Consider the following 17,024-nt stretch of genomic DNA (forward strand, 5'->3'; position numbering starts at 1 on the left):
ATGGCACTTTTGATTAGTCAAGAATTTTAAATATGATGTTTACTGCATTGACTGCATAACGTATCCAGTCTTGAAAAACTGCCCAGAGTGTGTATTTTTGATCTTTGTGACAGACACACGTGGGATTGCATTGGCCTTTGCTGGCACCCTTACCACTTTGCTGTATTTAAATTTATATTAGGAGCCTAGTTGCATAAGAATAGATGGGGGATTTTGCCATTTTCTAAAGATACTGTAAGTGGAGCAATGTCTAGGAGCAGCTATCTTGGGCTGTAAGCATCCAGCTTGAAATTTGATAAACCATCTGTATATTGTGTAGTGCTTTAATCCTTGCTTATGGTAAAAGGGATTACATATATATGMATATACAATGTATTATATATAATATAATCCTCTCATGAGTGAGTCTCAGAACATAATTTTAGTTGCATCAATGATATAATTTACAGCACAATTACAAATAGTTGTACAGTTGCAACTAAAAGGGAGGCAAACTATGATGTTGGGAAGGCTGGACTGATGCTTCTAGCACCAAGCCACTTTTTGTATAGGTATATCCTTTGTCTCGAAACTAGTGAACGCAGGAGCTTGGGAAGGTAGACCAGGATTATGCTTTGACTCAGCACAGTTGTAGTTGTGTTTTGTCATGCAGTATGTGCAGCTGTGTCTTCATTATGCAGACGATAGCTGATGCATTGACAAGTCTCCCAAAAGGAATTTAGAATTGCCATAGTTAAGGGTTTTGGTTTTAGTTAAAATGGAGTTTGAGTTAAAGGTGGAATATTTCGACTGAAGACTAGGTTTTGTCTAATGGGWTTGGGGTTTAGACTTTGCTTTTCCACCCCCGATTTAGGAGGGGTGAAAGACCAGTAGAAGATTCAGTCTTCTTCCTAAAGTATGTACTATTTAAGGCATATACAGGTGCTTGTCTAGGGAGTGGGAGGGAAGAGGGTGCATATACTTGTGAATATCTTCTGAGGATGGCTTGAGAGCTTAGAGGCTTTCTTTGCATTCACGAAACTGCAAAGATCTATTTTGACCACTAAGTTCAAATTTATCTTGAAGTAGCTCTTTTTTATGCTGAATGACATTCTGCTGTGAATGTTTTCTTTTCTATGAATAGCATAAAAACAAAAGCATAAATATTATGTAAGAAAGGGCTACCACAACAAAGGCTAGGAGTTTTATGTTTTCCTTAGATATAGAGCGTGGCTCTGCTAATGCCAAGGTCATGGGTTCAATCCCCAAATGGGCTATGCTAAGGGTTGGACTAGATGTTCTCCAGAGGTCCCTTCCAACCTTGCCATTCTATGATTCTATGACTTTAGTCTTTCCTAGATCAAAACCTTTCATTTAATTAACTTCCTGTGTTTCTTTATGTATCATTGTGAATACTGAAACTATCTTACGCTCAGATAGAAAGGCTGTTTGTATTGCATGTCACATTAATTGAGAAATTCTATGGAAACATAAATGGCTGCTCAGGAACATTTGAAACAAGCGTTTACATTTTTTCAACTTTCTGTCCAACCTCTTGTTTCACAGTTTTTCCCATCTTTCAAGCAAGGAGAATAGTCCRGTGACAGCATTTCCGACCAAGAACAGTTCAAACTTAAACTTTAATGCTTTGTTATAGCTTGTCTTCAACTTTGAAATGTATAGTAAGATAAACTTTTTAAATACATTATGGGTTACAAGGGCACAGAAGCAATGTCAGCATGCACTAAACGATGTTGACTTTTGACTGACATACTGCTCTTAACAGTAAAAAGATTTGATCATTATGGTTTCCTTCTCTCTATTTAATGGGTTACTTATGGATCTGTGTTTGTTCTTTTCCTCAGATATTAGGATTAAAGAAGAGGAGCCTGATCCAGAAGAGTGGCAGCTCAGTGGTGATTCTACACTGAATACCAATGATCTAACACATTTGAGAGTACAGGTGGTAGATGAGGAAGGGGACCAACCACATCAAGAGGGAAAAAGACTGCGACGAGTAGCTTGCACATGTCCCAACTGCAAAGAAGGTGGTGGAAGGTATGTAACGTTTAATGTTGTATAATGCATGTAATGCTGAAAACAAACCATTAGTGAGAAAAATAGGATTCTTAGCTAACAACAGTGTCTACAGCTAAGGGAAAACTACAGGCTTACRTGAAACAGCTTATTCAATAAAAGACTGCTGCCTTTATTTCTGTGTTTGCAGCAGGAAGGGCAGATTATTCTCTCCTGTTTGCTTAATTTCATTAAGATTAATTGGAAAACTCTGGCATAAGTTGCCACCTACTACAAGTAAGAGATGTAGCATTAGGACATGGCCCTAAATAATATGAAAATGAGGTATTTTGGAATGTGCACATCTATGACTGGCTTCCTRTTGTATGTCAAGAACTTGATTAAATCCTGTGTTCCTGCATTTCCTCACTGATTGAGCAGTTTTTTCACTGTTTAATTCCCTTGGAATGTTATAAAAATACAGTTATCTGGTTTTTTTTAGCTTGTTTCCTAAGAAAACCAAGGTTTATATAACAACTCTAAATACCAAATTTTGAACTGACTGGTTGTTTTCAGTCAAATTTAGTGGAAATATGGTTATCTCAAAGATACGAAATACCTGCTCATTTCAGCCTTCAGATAAATGCATAGGAAACCAGATTTCATCAGTCCACGTCTGATGAAAGTATCTTAAGAGTTTATTCTATTTTAAAACATTTCCTTTCAAATATCTCAGTTACAGACATAAGAAAGGAAAGGGGGGCATCAGACTGCTTTTTACAGGTGAAAGTGCTTAGGGTAACACTGTATTTGATACTGGAAGGCAGCCTTTGCTTTGTATATTAGAGTTTGTCCATTTCAATGATACTTCTTTTCCCCTCTAAAAGGAAGGTCTWATTTATGTGAGAATTCTCATGTAAATTACTGAGCTCTCTTTAAAGAATGTATCAGTGTCCAATAGCTCTAAGTTGTAAGAGTACCGACTAAATACCTCTATTGTCTTCTGTGTTTTTGCTGTATGTTCTAGATGCCCTTTTTGTATGCGTAGGGATGTGATATAGCAGATAGTTATGCTAAGTAAAATTAAGTGTTTTAATACAAAAATGCTTTGATATATTTTCATCACAAATGAAGATAGCAATAATATCAGTGTTTAAGGCTACGTAGCATCTTTTTATGTCAGTTTGCTCATGTTAATATGCTACATGTAGTTCATTCAAACCTGGCACAGACTTGGAAGTCTAAGTTCWGGGTGCACCTTTGCTCTCCTGTGAAAATCCAAAGTATAAACTGGGTTGAAATTTACCTCAATGTAGAAGAAAAATGTAAAAATTGTTGTTTGCACAGACCATACTCGTCAAGCCACGGGGATTTCGTATGGTCCATCTTCCTCGTGCTTTATTCCAGGATTCAGGAGCTTTAATTTAGATACATCTGTACTTCATAATCCTCTTCCTCCTAAGTGGAGTTGCTATAGCACCAGATTTTGAAGCTGAAACCTGAGAGAAAGAGTCCTTTTCAAAGATGCTTTTGATAATGACTGAGAAAAGTGCAGTCTGACCAAAACTCAGAGACAGGAATTTGGGAAAGATTTGAGAAGAGCTAAGACAGAGGTAACATAGGTGATTGTCTGAAATCCGCTCTAAGGGAAGGACTGGGAGATAACAAATGTGCAACATAGGAGAAGTAGGACAGGATATCAGGATGTGAGAAGAGTTAAGGCAAGAACAGAAACAGGATAGTGGAGGAGAGTAACAGTAAATGCCCATATGGGAAACAGAAGAAGAGTGAAACCACTTAGAGTTGCTAGAGCAATTTTCCAACTGGAATGTGGAATTCCTTCACAGTCTAGCAAAAAAAGTAAGCCCACTGGATAGTGTCTCCTTTTTCCTGACATATGTTGATCAGGTTCCATAGCTTGTGTAGTTACTCATTTATCTCCAATGCTTTAATTCTGTGTTTTGTTTTGTCTTTCAACTCTGCTGCTGATTCATTTGGGAGACTGTACAGTTTCAGAGAACAGGACATTTGCTTTTATGAGTTTCTTAGAACAAGAACCTTCTTCAGAGGTTCCTAAAATAATTTTCAGATTGCAAAACTGAAAATTTGAAAATGGGGAAATGCTAAAGTTAAGATTTCCTGGGCAACTTCTTTCAGTCCCTTGTGGATAGGCATTATGATCTGGTTTCTAATTACATGACTTCACACTATTTTTTCCATAGGAAGCCCAGTGCCATTCAGTGCATATGAAGGATGACGCTGAGGGAATGAATCAGAATGGTGCAGTGAATGTAGTCTGATTTGTTTATTGCAGAATTTGGAAGGCATGTAGGAATAAGATAGGAGACTGGAGGAAGAAAAATCTAAATGCAGATCTTTCACAGGGGTGCCACTACAAGAATATGTTCCTCATTTTTTTGGAGTTCAGCTTAAATTATTGGGACTATGAAGTTTTGGGAATGTTTGTCTATCCACCCCATATCTTCCACTGCAGAAGTGCTGAGTTCATCACTGTAATGAAGTTGATTGAGCTGCATTGTAAACATCTGCAGTTCTCTGAAAAAAAAAAGTGCTTTTGGTATCTCAAACTGGACACCTCAAATTGRTGTGTATTTGACAGTTTTGGCCTTAATCTCTTTCTGCCTCCTTTTTGGATCCATGAAATGAGTATACTAATTCAAATTCACTACAGGCGTGTTGCAAGATAAATTTGTTAATGCTGGTGAATGGCTTAACACTGTTGCGAGTGTCCATGAAGAGARAGAATTTCTGGGGAAACGAATAACTGTATTTAATGCAGTATTTAAATAATATATAAGTGGCAAGAAAAGGAACACGTGTATTAAATCAGTATGGAAAAAACTGAATAACTCTTCATTCAGAAACTCTCTCCCCTGTGCACCGAATGAGGTAGGAAAAGGAGTATGTGGTTTTGCATATTCAGACTTTATCATACTTTCATGTGTCGTGTATGTGGCATTTCCTGTCTTCTTTGTTTTCTATTTTTGCTTTTTTTTTGTTTGTTTGTTTTTTAACTCCTGATGCAAAATTGGAACACGTTGCAGCCTTCAAAGTATTTATATTTGTACCAGTTCTGTGAAGCAGAGAACTGTTGTCTTTATCATATTTGGCATGGGGGAAGGAAGAAAGGAAAGAGCCATTGATGGTGTATTAGATGTGTAAATTAAAGCCATATGGCTCTGAATCCATGTAGCAAATGGAGGATAAGGGAGAGGGAAGAGAAGACATACCTCAAAGGATGACTCGGATCCCAAATGGACTGGCTAGGTTTGAGGTTTAAGTCTTAGATGTTAGGTGGGAATTACACCCTTCTCTCATATCTAGACAGTAGTCTTGATCGGTAGAGGAACAATGCTTCTGAGTGCCACTTCAGATACATAACTCTAAAACCACATTCTTAAAATCAGTGCTAAACTTATGCCTTACCTTTTAAATATCTTGTATTCCTCTGAGAAATTAGGTACTRTCGGATTAAAAGTCTTGATAGATGAAGATCTCTCCTGCTGCAACCATTGCATTCTGCATGGTAATTGAGAAGTGTGGTTTCCAATTTGCTATAAAAACACTTAAATCCTAATTGGTTTGAAGACTCACTTGAGGTGTTGACTTGAGTCATATCCCTTTACTCAGTGATGATGGCAGCAAGAAAGGGCAGCAGGAAAGACTTCTTAGCAGGCTTTGTTAAGGCACGATGCCAGACTGTCACAGCTGCAAAGCATCCAGACAGAATCTGGCTCATGTCCAGTCAGTTTAGAGTACATGTGAAGTGTACATGCAGTTGCCTGTGTGAGACCGTATAGAGTAAATACAGTTAGTTACTCATTCCCACTGGTCTTGTGGTTTTCATCCTAGGAACTCATGATCTTCCACTGGCTTTGGACTTCACAATCCACTAAAGAATTCTGTTACCAGTTAGGTAAAGTGCTTAGAATTAGGCATATTACACCATCTAAGTAAAATAAACTGACCAGGAGTTGAACCTTGGTTTCCTTCAATCTGGGCTAAAACACTGACGTGCTGTTTTCTTTTAAGCACCTTTGAATGATTGGCTTTGGAATCTTAAAATTATTCTAAAAGAATTTTGATKTCATTTCCTGTAATGCGTGTCACATTTACATACCGTCTCATGCAAAGTTACAAAGTATTTATGCTCATTATTGCAGAAGGGAGGAATACAGTATACTTTGCAAGAAGTTTAAGGATGAAATAATAAAAAATATTCTGATAACCGAAATACATTCTCAACTACAGAAATATTTTGTTATAATAAGCATAAACTGAGCACATTTTACGGTTACATGGAATAGGACAGGCAATTAAAGTTACAGGATAGCAAAATAGCCTATGGAGATTTTTTTCGATTTTCAAGACAGTATGATGGGGAAGAGGCATGGATGTTCTTTGCCTTTATTGCCAAAAACCCCAGCACTATAATTGCTGGATGGCTTGAGATATCAAACAAGAGAAGCTGGAAAAGAAGTGTCTAGAACCGAATCATTGGATGATGGTGGAACAGAAGGAGGAATACAATAAATTTYTCCCTTGGAGTCTAGAGGGCTGGGTGTTTTGGGCTGATAGATGAATGCTCATCAGACTGCTACAGAKGTGCTGCATTTTGTATGGTAGAGTTTGCCTTAGCCTTGCTATCTGCAGAACCTTGGAAAATAGAAAAGGGGGAATCTAAAGATGTTTTSCTAAATTCTTTGAGATTGGCTGAATGTTCAAAATGTGTGAACACTAAGGTGTTTGTAGGTGGCATAATGTGAAGGTAAATGCTTGACATTAGAGTTAATTTTGCTTTTTAATTTTTGAAGAGAGGCAGGAGAAGGATGTGAACCTTTCAATATAGATGTAGCAAAAGTTACCAGAAATTGATGTTTCAATTAAAGTAGAAGATGTAAGAAATAGACAAGTCTGAAAAAAGTCTGTCTTGGTCCAAAGTAGTGATCTTTTCTTGGGACATTTGAAAAAGATTGAGTTAAAAGTATTCTTGTCAAGACTAATAATGAAGGAAGAGCTTAAAGTATCAGGTATGTTGGATGACATAGTATTGTTTGCATTAAATTTATAAGCAATTTGGGAAGAACAGAGAAGTGAACTTTCAGTGAGGCTATGGATTGAGAAGTGGCAACAAAAAAAGAATTGACAGAGATGAGTAGAATCTCAGTCACCGTATCCATAGGCTCTTATGATTTTACTGCTACGACACCAGGGGCTCAGAAGCCTCCTATACTCTCTACTTCTGCTACCATTGAATTTATTCTGAAGTAAAAACCTACATTGTTGTGAAAAATAATKAGTGTGTAAAAGTGATAGTTTGTTCTTCCAAGATAGACCAAAATGATGAACAAAGCAGTATGAGAATGGATCCTRTTCTAAATTGAGAGTTTTGAATTGAAATTGAAACATTTTCTAGTACTTAACTGGTTTTTATCGCCTTTCTRATCTGTCTAGAGCGTATTAGGAAAATAATTAGATTGGAAATCCATTTAGATACTGTCAGTTTTTTAGAGTGCATGCTCAGAAATGCCTGCTCTAAGTCCTAGCTCCCTAAAGAGTGCGTGCATTTTACACTGAACCCTCATTAGATGTAAAACAGAATTGTTTTGGCAGTAGGGATGAGAATCTAGGTTTCATAGTTGCTTGGCAAATCCTTTAGCCTCTAGACAGTTACACTGAAGTTGAGCACTCTAAGGAAATAAAATTGCCTTGGGGAGACTCTTGAGAACTATAGAGTCAGTCAGAGGATGGAGTGCCAAAAACTGATTTCAGAATCCACATAGGCTGTTTTAAGTTAATATTGCTGATGAATAAAGTAGCCTGATGCTTGGCTGCATATTACAATGTCCTCCCTTGTACCAGCATTTGCCATTCATATGACTGTTGTCAGCCAGATCTGTTCCCTGGAGTGTCTGGCATAAATCAGTCATGAAGCCCTACACTGGCCAGACTGATCTTTTTCTCTGGGTCTTCAGAGGCACTTACCTCTCTGGTGATTTTATAAAAGCTCTCTCTCTAGACCTTCAGTTTTCTTCTGCTGAATCAGTCACCTACCATTTCTTTAAGGCAGCATCTTAAAGTAGGCATCAAGTTTAGGAGTTTGGATTATACTCTGTGAGAACTGTGTGTTCATTTTGATGAATTTTATTTCTGAAATCCCAGGGAGTTAATTTAAATGTCAGCAAGATTAACTGTTTCACTGCTGKTTTTTTTAGTGGAAATACTCAGGCTAGTATGCTTATCCTTACCCAAACTGCTTTTCAGGTTTTCCCAAGATGCCGTAAGTCCCATCTGTTCTCTTCCCAGTTGCCAAAACCTCCAGTTTCTCTTTTGGCAGTTGTAGTCATGTGTGTTTTTCTTTGCCAAAACTGTCTTTGGCATAGTAAAAACTGAAATTGAAGTCTCTCTGTATTTTAAATTTCTTCCAATTTCAAAGTTGTATGAGCTGCTGCAATGACTATATTTCCAACTTCATATATGTTAAAGATTACACTTCTATCATTTAAATTTAACTTGCCATTTTAGTTTGCTGCAGAATCTAGATATCATTACAGAATTTAGTTCCAGCTTCTTATAGAGTATATTGGGCTCTGATCTTCTTTGAAACAAAAATGGGAAGCTGCTCAGACTCATTTGCAGATATAATGGTATATGTAAGCCCATTTCTACATATGGCCAGTATTTAGGAGGAATGTATTAGAATGATTAACTTTTTTTCTTTTTCTTTTTCTTTCTTTTTTTTTTTTTTAATAGAGGCTCCAACTTGGGAAAAAAGAAGCAACATATTTGTCACATACCAGGGTGTGGCAAAGTGTATGGGAAAACTTCACATTTGAGAGCTCATCTCCGCTGGCATTCTGGAGAGCGTCCATTTGTTTGTACTTGGATGTTCTGTGGGAAAAGGTTCACTCGCAGTGATGAGCTTCAGCGACACCGAAGAACACATACAGGTTTTCAGTCTTTGATTCTGGTGCCTTTAACTGAAAGAGTGTCACGGGGGAGACTTTTAAGAGGAAAACTTTTTTTTTTTAATTGGATTGCATTTAATTAGTATGAATTTTCTAAAATCAGCTAGTACTTAGAGCTATCTATGCATTTTAGCTTCTTTAGTAGATCTGAGGAAGAAAAACAGCAACACATTATTTTGGTTCAGAACTGGCATTTAAGCTAATATTTAACATAGGTTAATATTTGATTTACTTTGATTTCGATTCAACAATGTTTTATGTGTTTGAACCAGAGTAGAACTGCTGTTCCAGCTTAAAACTTTTTTCTTGTTTTTTAAATAGGAAAGTAAAGGACTAGATGTCCAAGGGATTAGTAATTCACAAATCAAGAAAGAGTATGCGATGGTGCATTGTTTCACACTGTTTCATATCATCTAGTTTCATGTTTAGACTGCTCATTAGAGATACAGGGGCCCCAGGTTATTTTTGTTGTCTAATAGGAAGAACAGAAATGAAACTAGTGCTTCCACCTTGCCAAGGAGTGGTTGATTTTTACATCTTTTGTCCATATTAGAAAAAAATGCCTATGAACTGAACCCATATTCTTATGATAGAATATTCAAACTATGTAGTTTAGAGGATGCTTACCTTTAAATTTGGACTACTTGAAAAACCTAATGACAATAGATACACAAATAATTTAAATAATAATAATAATTTGTTGTCTAATATGTAACATTGCTTAGAAAAATGTCTTTGAAATGCCTCTGAAAAATATTTCTCTTGTGCTTGATGGTCTGTTTTTGTTAGACGTGTTGGATGGGTATATCCAAGCTAGGATATTACAGTCTGGATGGATGGACATCCAGATGGATAAAAACTGTTGAATGACCTTCTGAATACTCAAAGGGTAGTGATTAATGGGGCCTAGTGTACTAGGATGCTGGTAAAAAGTATAGTACTGCAGGGATCTATTCTGGGATTTGTTCTGTTTAACATCTTTATCAATGACCTGGAGAAGGCAACAGAATGCACTTTGTCAGGTTTATAGATGACACCAAATTGGGCTGACCATTCTGTACAGTTGAGGGTAAGGCTGCCCTTTAAAGGACCAGACAGGCCGAAGGAATGGGCTACAGGAACCAGATGAAATGCAACAAAGATAAATGCAACATCCTGCATCTGGGAAGGAATAACCCCTTGCAGCAGTGCAGGCTGGGGACTAACTGTTTGGGAAGCATCTCTGCTGAAAAGGAGCTGGGGGTCTTAATAGACAGCAAGTTGAACATGAGCCAGCAGCAAACATGGCCTAGGCTGTATCAAGAGAAGCACGGTAGATTTAGGGAAAGCGATTACACTTTCTTCTCAGCACTGGTTAGACTGCTTCTGGAATACTGCATCAGGTTTTCAGCCCCTAGTATAAGGAAGACATTCATACACRGGGATGAGTTCAGAAAGGGCCACCAAGATGGTCAGGGGACTGGAGCATTTGCCTTTCAGGGCAGGCTGAAGGAAATGGGCTTGTGCAGCCTGGCAAAGAGAAGAGTAAGGGGGAGATCTAATAGTGGCCTTCCAATACCTACAAGGCAGTCATTAAGAAGACAGAGCCAAACTTTTCAGTCGTGCATGTTGGGAAGATGAGAGACAAGGAGCATAAATTGAAACAAGAATTTAGGAATGGTTATATAGAAAAACTTTTTTACCACAGTAGCTGCCAGCTTTGGGAACAGGTTGTCCTGAGAGGTTGTGCAGTTTCCATCTTCAGGGTTTTTGAAGACCAGAGTAGATAAAGTCCTAAGCAATCTAATCAACCTCTGACTTTCTGAGGAACTTTAAGTAGGTGACCCTTCTTTGAGCAGGACGACAGTATAGAGACCTTCAGAGGTCCTTTCTGGCCTGAATTATCTTGTGATCCTGTGTTTTTTCTGTCTTCAGGTGTGATTCTGAAGGAGCTCATGTACTCCTCCCTGTCTATGATTCTGTAGGGTTTGTTCTCCTCTTAAATGTTACTTATTGCAGGGAAACTTAGAGGCAGCAAACCAGCGACCTGAGGATGTTAAATAGTGATGTTGTTTAGTTTGTCTAAAAGATCTTCCAAAACTCACCAAGAGACAGAAAAATAAATTAATTCTTTTAAAGGATTTGTTATGAATACCTAGCAAATTGAAAAATAGTTCAAGTTCATAGTGTCAGGTTGTTGTTTTTTTTTTCCCCCAGTATAGATGGTATTAGAATTATGACTCTTACAAGTAGTAAGTTATCTCTTTTTTTTTTGATGTACGCATGTTTTTTTTAAGGTTCTTGAACACATTTTTTCCTTCTATCCTATGTGACAGGTGAGAAGAAATTTGTCTGTCCAGAGTGTTCAAAACGCTTTATGAGAAGCGACCATCTTGCCAAACATATTAAAACACATCAGAATAAAAAAGGTATTCACTCGAGCAGTACAGTGCTGGCATCAGTAGAAGCAACACCTGATGATACTTTGATTACTGCAGGAGGAACAACACTTATCCTTGCAAATATTCAACAAGGTTCTGTTTCAGGAATAGGAACTGTTAATACATCTGGCACCAGCAATCAAGATATTCTTACCAACACTGAAATACCTTTACAGCTTGTCACAGTTTCGGGAAACGAGACAATGGAGTAAATATTACACAAGATACCTATTAATTGTGGTTATTTTTATACAGTAGTGAGAAAAATATTGTTCCTAAGTTCTTAGATATCTTTTTATTGATGTGCAAAAATTTTTGGATTGACAGTAACTTGGTTATACATGACACTGAAATGCCTTACTTTGTATGATATTCCATAGTATATTAAAATGGTAAAATTGCATGGGTTTTGTAGGTACTTTTGGAATCTAGAAGAGATGAGATTTTACCAAGTTATATTAAAAAAAATGAATTTAACGATGGAAATGGTAGTCTAACCAAATGCATCAATCCTGTGTGGTTTAGTGTAAAAATGAGAACATGTTGGTATTTATCTATTGTAAGATAAAAGAAGTTGATGGGTGAAAAGAAATCATGTTATGATAAAAGAAATTTTGTAATTTTCTTGATGACTGGAATTTTTATTATGCATAACTGACAAATCAAGTTTCCAAGCAAATGTTACATAGTGTAGGCTTTACTTAGCTCATCAACTTGTCATTTTGAAGCTAATTATTTTAATTAGGTTAACTATGTACAATATTTTAAGCATTACTCTTGTAAGATTTTGAAAASTACATTTTAACATGGAACTCTAGGGATAGTCACCTTCTAAATCCTATTGAAAAGCCATGTTTAAGATTTAATTTGCCAAAATGATGTCTTGTTAATATTCTTTCAATAACCAAGGTGGGCAATATAACCAATGTTTAAAAAGTTTAAAATGTTTAAAAAAAAAAATATGTATAGGTTGAGGCATTTGGGTGGTAAGGCAAATGTTATAGTGAAGTCTATCCCTTCTCTTGAACATTGGAGGACCAAAAATAAGGTGTATTGCGTCTCAGCATTGATTTTTATCAAATAGTTTTTCCAAAAACATCTGTCTGCCAGGGCCTTAAAAGCCATCATGTAAATTACCAGTAAAATATAGCATATGCAAATACAACAGAAAACTCACTTCCATATTGACAGTACTCCCAAACATATGGATATAGTCATAGTGAACTAGGGGTTTTATGAGGTTTTTATTTGTTTGTTGTTTAGTTTTTGGTTAGTCAATCTGCATTTAAATATCAGCCATCTTTCCTTTTTGCTTCTTCCCTTAAAAATTGTATGTATCCAGTACATTTAACTGATAAACATATATGTTTTTTATTATGCTGAATTTTCTTTTTATTTTTTAATTACTGTTTATATTTTCAATTATAGAAAAATGTACAAAATGAAGTTACATAGCCAGTCTGTAAGTGCTATACCATTTTCCAAAAATGTACAACAATAATTACTGCAGTTCACCTATTTACAAATATTTGGAAATCTGTTCATTTGTTATTCTTAAAACCACCTCAAATTTAAAGGCTACCTTATTGTACGTTTAAAGTGTATTATAACAGTGTGGTAGTTAATAAAACACTATTTTTTTTTTCTTTTGACTTGAGTTTACTGTATTTTTTTGTTAATTAATAGGATATAATTTGATAATACATTTTAATAACCTCACATATTTTTCTTCTTTTGTTTTAGGAGGTGGGAAATAAGCAGTGTCTCTTCTGCTTTGGGGTGAGTCTCAGCAGATAGGGAGGAAGAGGTGGTATATTACTATCTCCACAAGATACTTGTGCGTGCACACACATGCATGTACTAATAGTATGGTGGTGTGATGTTAATTGTCCAGGGTATGAAGAAAACATAGGCTCTGTGCTATAGAATATGAAAATAAAAACGCATTTAAGTCCCTGATATTGACAAGCCGTAATATCAATGGGCTTGATAGAGAAGTATGTCTAAAGAGGATAATGACTTTTTGCTTAAAGGGCAGGAAGAAATAGTAAGTGCAAGAGAAAGAGAATCTGTGAGCTTGGAAGATGTGACTGGGAAGAGTAAGATGAAAGTTTTAGGTGGTGTAAGAAAGACCACTAAGAATGTGACATTAAGGATAGTAATGGTTGTATATAGTGCTGTAATGAAAGTGAGAATTCTGTATTTGTGATAAAGAAGCCTACAGTCTTGGAGCATSGAATGGCCAGGGGACAGACCAGGATAATTTAGGATAAACCAGGTAGTGTTCAGCCTAGAGAAGAAAGAGATAGAACAGGTGATGAAGAGTATGTGTTTTCTGCATTCACATTTGATTTGGGAGAAAAAGTGATACAGAGCAACAAGGAAAAGWGAGTTAATCAGCTTAATTTTATATTTATTAAAATGAGAGAGTGAAATCATTTGGGAAAGCACACTTGATAGAGAAGAAAATTCTGCTTCTGCTTACACCAGTCCATGGATATTATCAATATTTTAATATTCTTTGATTCTTCCTCCTTTAGACAGGTACGTAGGCTTGGTTTCCAGTAACTATTTTAGCTCTCAGAGCATGTTGGTGTGAACTACTTCAATTTTTAATACTTCGCATTCTGTGTCTCATCTCTCCAGCCATTTGTGCATTATTTTAAAGGGCAAGGAAGAGAGTTACCTTCCTGATGAAACTGCTCTTCAATACAAAAGTTTTATAGAATGACACTTTCACCAGTGTGCATCTGTGGCTGAAAGTGTGTTTTGGTGCTAAGGGTTTCGCACCTTGTTGCTGAAGACAAAGTTGCTTAGTATCTCAGATCCTTAATGCTTAGTGGTTAGTTTAATTAATGTTTAGGTGAGACTTTTTTTTTTTTTTTAATCTGTTGCTAGGAAGTTCTGGAAGAAAGTAACTCTGAAAATTTGTGTAAAATACGATGGAAAGTGTACAGTCTAAGAGCCCTCTGTCTAATGGTTCACAGCCATAGTGTTTGTATTATTTGAGAACACACTGCTGCGTGTGTTCACATGGTGCATGGTAGTGATTTTTGAAAGATTTCTGCTCAGCTCTAAGGCAAAGATTCACTAGCCCTAGTAAAAGATCTTCAATATATTCTAGGTTTGTTGCTACCTCATGGCTTGCTTTTGTGTTCTTACCAGCAGTGCATATGATATACCAAGACAAAATTGTGCAGACTTACAGAAGGCTTTCCAGGTTTATCTGTGAATCACAGATTATCAAGGGTTCCTGAAGATGCTTGCTGGCCTGTTTCTTGTTTCTTAGTGGGGCAATCTGTAGTGTTTAATGTATTTATTTTGACATGAGGCTTCTTAGAATGGTGACCCTTAGGTCATTGGATGATTTGTATCTCTCTGATTTAATTGCAGTCTGGTGTAATCACTAATTAAGAAGATCTTAAAACTGGTTCTGCAAGAGAGCGTGAGCTTAAAACAGAACCAGTTTTAACAGTCATGGTACTTATCTTCTGTAAGTACAAGGCCTATACATAAATTTACTATAATCTAAGCATTACTGGGCTCATTCTTGAATGAACTAATRGTTTTGATCCTTGCAAATTACAAACTACTGACTCTAGCAGAGAAAAACAGATTCTGATCATTGATACTTGCCAGTTCAAGGAGGCAACATGATTGTGAAAAGAATGTAATAATCTTTGAAACACCTGTGAAGAGCGGGATTTCTGGTTTGAGTATTTCAGATTTTCCTCAGGGGAAGGGAAAGAGCTGGGCAGAGCTCTTCCAGCTTGTCTGAACAAGAAATGCCAGGTTTTGGCCTGAGGCATTTTGAGACGCTGGAATCAGAAAGATAAGCCATTCCAATGGCTTCAGGAAAGCCCTGATATCTTCTGTAACAGTTGTTCAGGATATCAGGAATGAGGGAATGGAACTAATAGTCACCTGTCGGGTGGTTCTTAACTTCTGTAAGTAAAGAACTAATGAGCAGATGGCTGTCCTCCAGCATAAACATCACCAGGAGAAGCGCAGAGCCTGCACTCTRGAACAGGGCAGAAGAGTCTTAATAGCTGACTTGGATCTTATCTGGCAGTTGATTTTTTTTTCCATGAGAAGGCCACCTCCATGTGATGCACCAGAGTTGTTCATTATTACTTTTGTATATTCTGGTACATCTTCCCTATAATCCATGTCTGTAGGATGTCTGCTAGTGTCTTGGTGAGATGTTTAGGTATTGYAGACAGTCTGAAGAATTGCTGCAAATGGGATCAGCAGTTTATCACAAGAACCTGTGACCACACTTCTCTCCTTCCTGGCAATGAAAAAAGTGGTCTGCGGGAGCCATCTGCCTGACTAATCCAGATATGTTGATCATTTCCATTTTYGGAGATGTCCAAGAGGCCACATGGGGGAGGGGGGGAAAAAGGGTGAAAAGCTCTTCAGTGTGTTTGATTTTGGTTTTTGCAGCAGGCTAAAAATTCAGATTCTCTCTCTGATTTGAACCTTGTTTGCATAATGGCTCAGCATTTGTGCTTGGAAAATAAAYGTTTAAAAAAGTGTGTATATAATTTTTAGGTACACAATGCATTATCTATTATATATAACATTTACATGCATTTTTCTCTCTGTATATATGTGTAGAGGAGTTATATGTTATTTTAAGATTTTTAATTTTCATCTAGAAGCCAGAACTGTTCATACTCATGAGGACCACTGTTTGTTTCATTGGTAAGTCTCCTTTATCTCTCACAGCTATTGACAGCTACAGACTATATAATAAATCCCATAGTTTGGTGGGCATTAGGACCATAAATTRCTTTGCAATGAAAGTGCAAAGTTTATATGTTTTGAAATTAATGGAGGTACAAAACASTCTGCAAAGTGATAATATACAACTTTCCTTCCCTAAACACCCTTCAGAGAAAGACCCTATTAGCATAGTCCTTGATGTTTCTACTAGACAGGAATAGCGTCCACTTTCCGCACCAGTGAGTACTGCTGGTTTGCATCACAAAGTTTCTTCTGTGCTTTAGTTTGTGAAAGACTAAATTAACAGGAAACATTTTAAGTTTGAAAGCTTGAAAGCAAGCAAAGAAAAGCTGTTTCTGACTCAGACCAAAAAGAGAGTCTGTGCAATTCCAGAGCTCACTTTTGCCTCTTGAAGTTGGTTGAGCACCTGTCTGGGCAAGTTGGTGCACATTCTCAAGCCCTATTAGTGTTAAGCTGGTAGAAGAATGCTCTGAAAAATATTTGCAAGGAAATAGCTTTCTCTGCCCTGTTATGCTGTCTTTAGTTGAAAGGACCACTTGTGTAGATTTTGGACTCAACATGAGATGGATACTCCTGGGAAAAAGGTTCCAAAGCCAGATTCAGAGCTTTGTTGTATGTGCTTGGCTTTCCTTTTTGCTCTGAAAAGACTGACATCAGCTCAAATCATGAGCATGCTAGTGGCATGTTTATAGACAGCAAGATTTGCTTCTCTGTCTTAAAGTGTTTTTGTATATTTCTCAAAACTAATTGAAGAACAATAATTTGCAAGGATTATATGCTGCTAGGTCACTGGAGCAAGTGATTTTCAAGCAACAGTGATTAACTGCCAACTGGCATCATAAAACTCAACCCACCTGTTTGAGGAAAGATC

At 36.9% G+C, this 17,024-nt stretch overlaps 1 protein-coding gene across 2 annotated transcripts in view; it reads left to right on the plus strand.

Moving 5' to 3' along the window:
• Positions 1-13,053, plus strand: part of SP3 (Sp3 transcription factor) — a 35,277-nt gene extending 22,224 nt beyond the window's left edge. For both annotated transcript variants that reach the window (XM_085322821.1, XM_085322830.1), the window contains 3 exons: positions 1,845-2,037; positions 8,770-8,966; positions 11,300-13,053. In XM_085322821.1, the coding sequence (XP_085178947.1) occupies positions 1,845-2,037; positions 8,770-8,966; positions 11,300-11,616 (707 nt within the window). In that variant the 3' untranslated portion in view covers positions 11,617-13,053. The remainder of the gene's footprint in view (positions 1-1,844; positions 2,038-8,769; positions 8,967-11,299) is intronic.
• The last annotated feature ends 3,971 nt before the right edge of the window (positions 13,054-17,024 follow it).

This window comes from Rhea americana, unplaced genomic scaffold (genome assembly GCF_003343005.1).
Source record: "Rhea americana isolate MKP2758 unplaced genomic scaffold, rheAme1 scaffold_12, whole genome shotgun sequence".
Classification (NCBI taxonomy): domain Eukaryota; kingdom Metazoa; phylum Chordata; class Aves; order Rheiformes; family Rheidae; genus Rhea; species Rhea americana.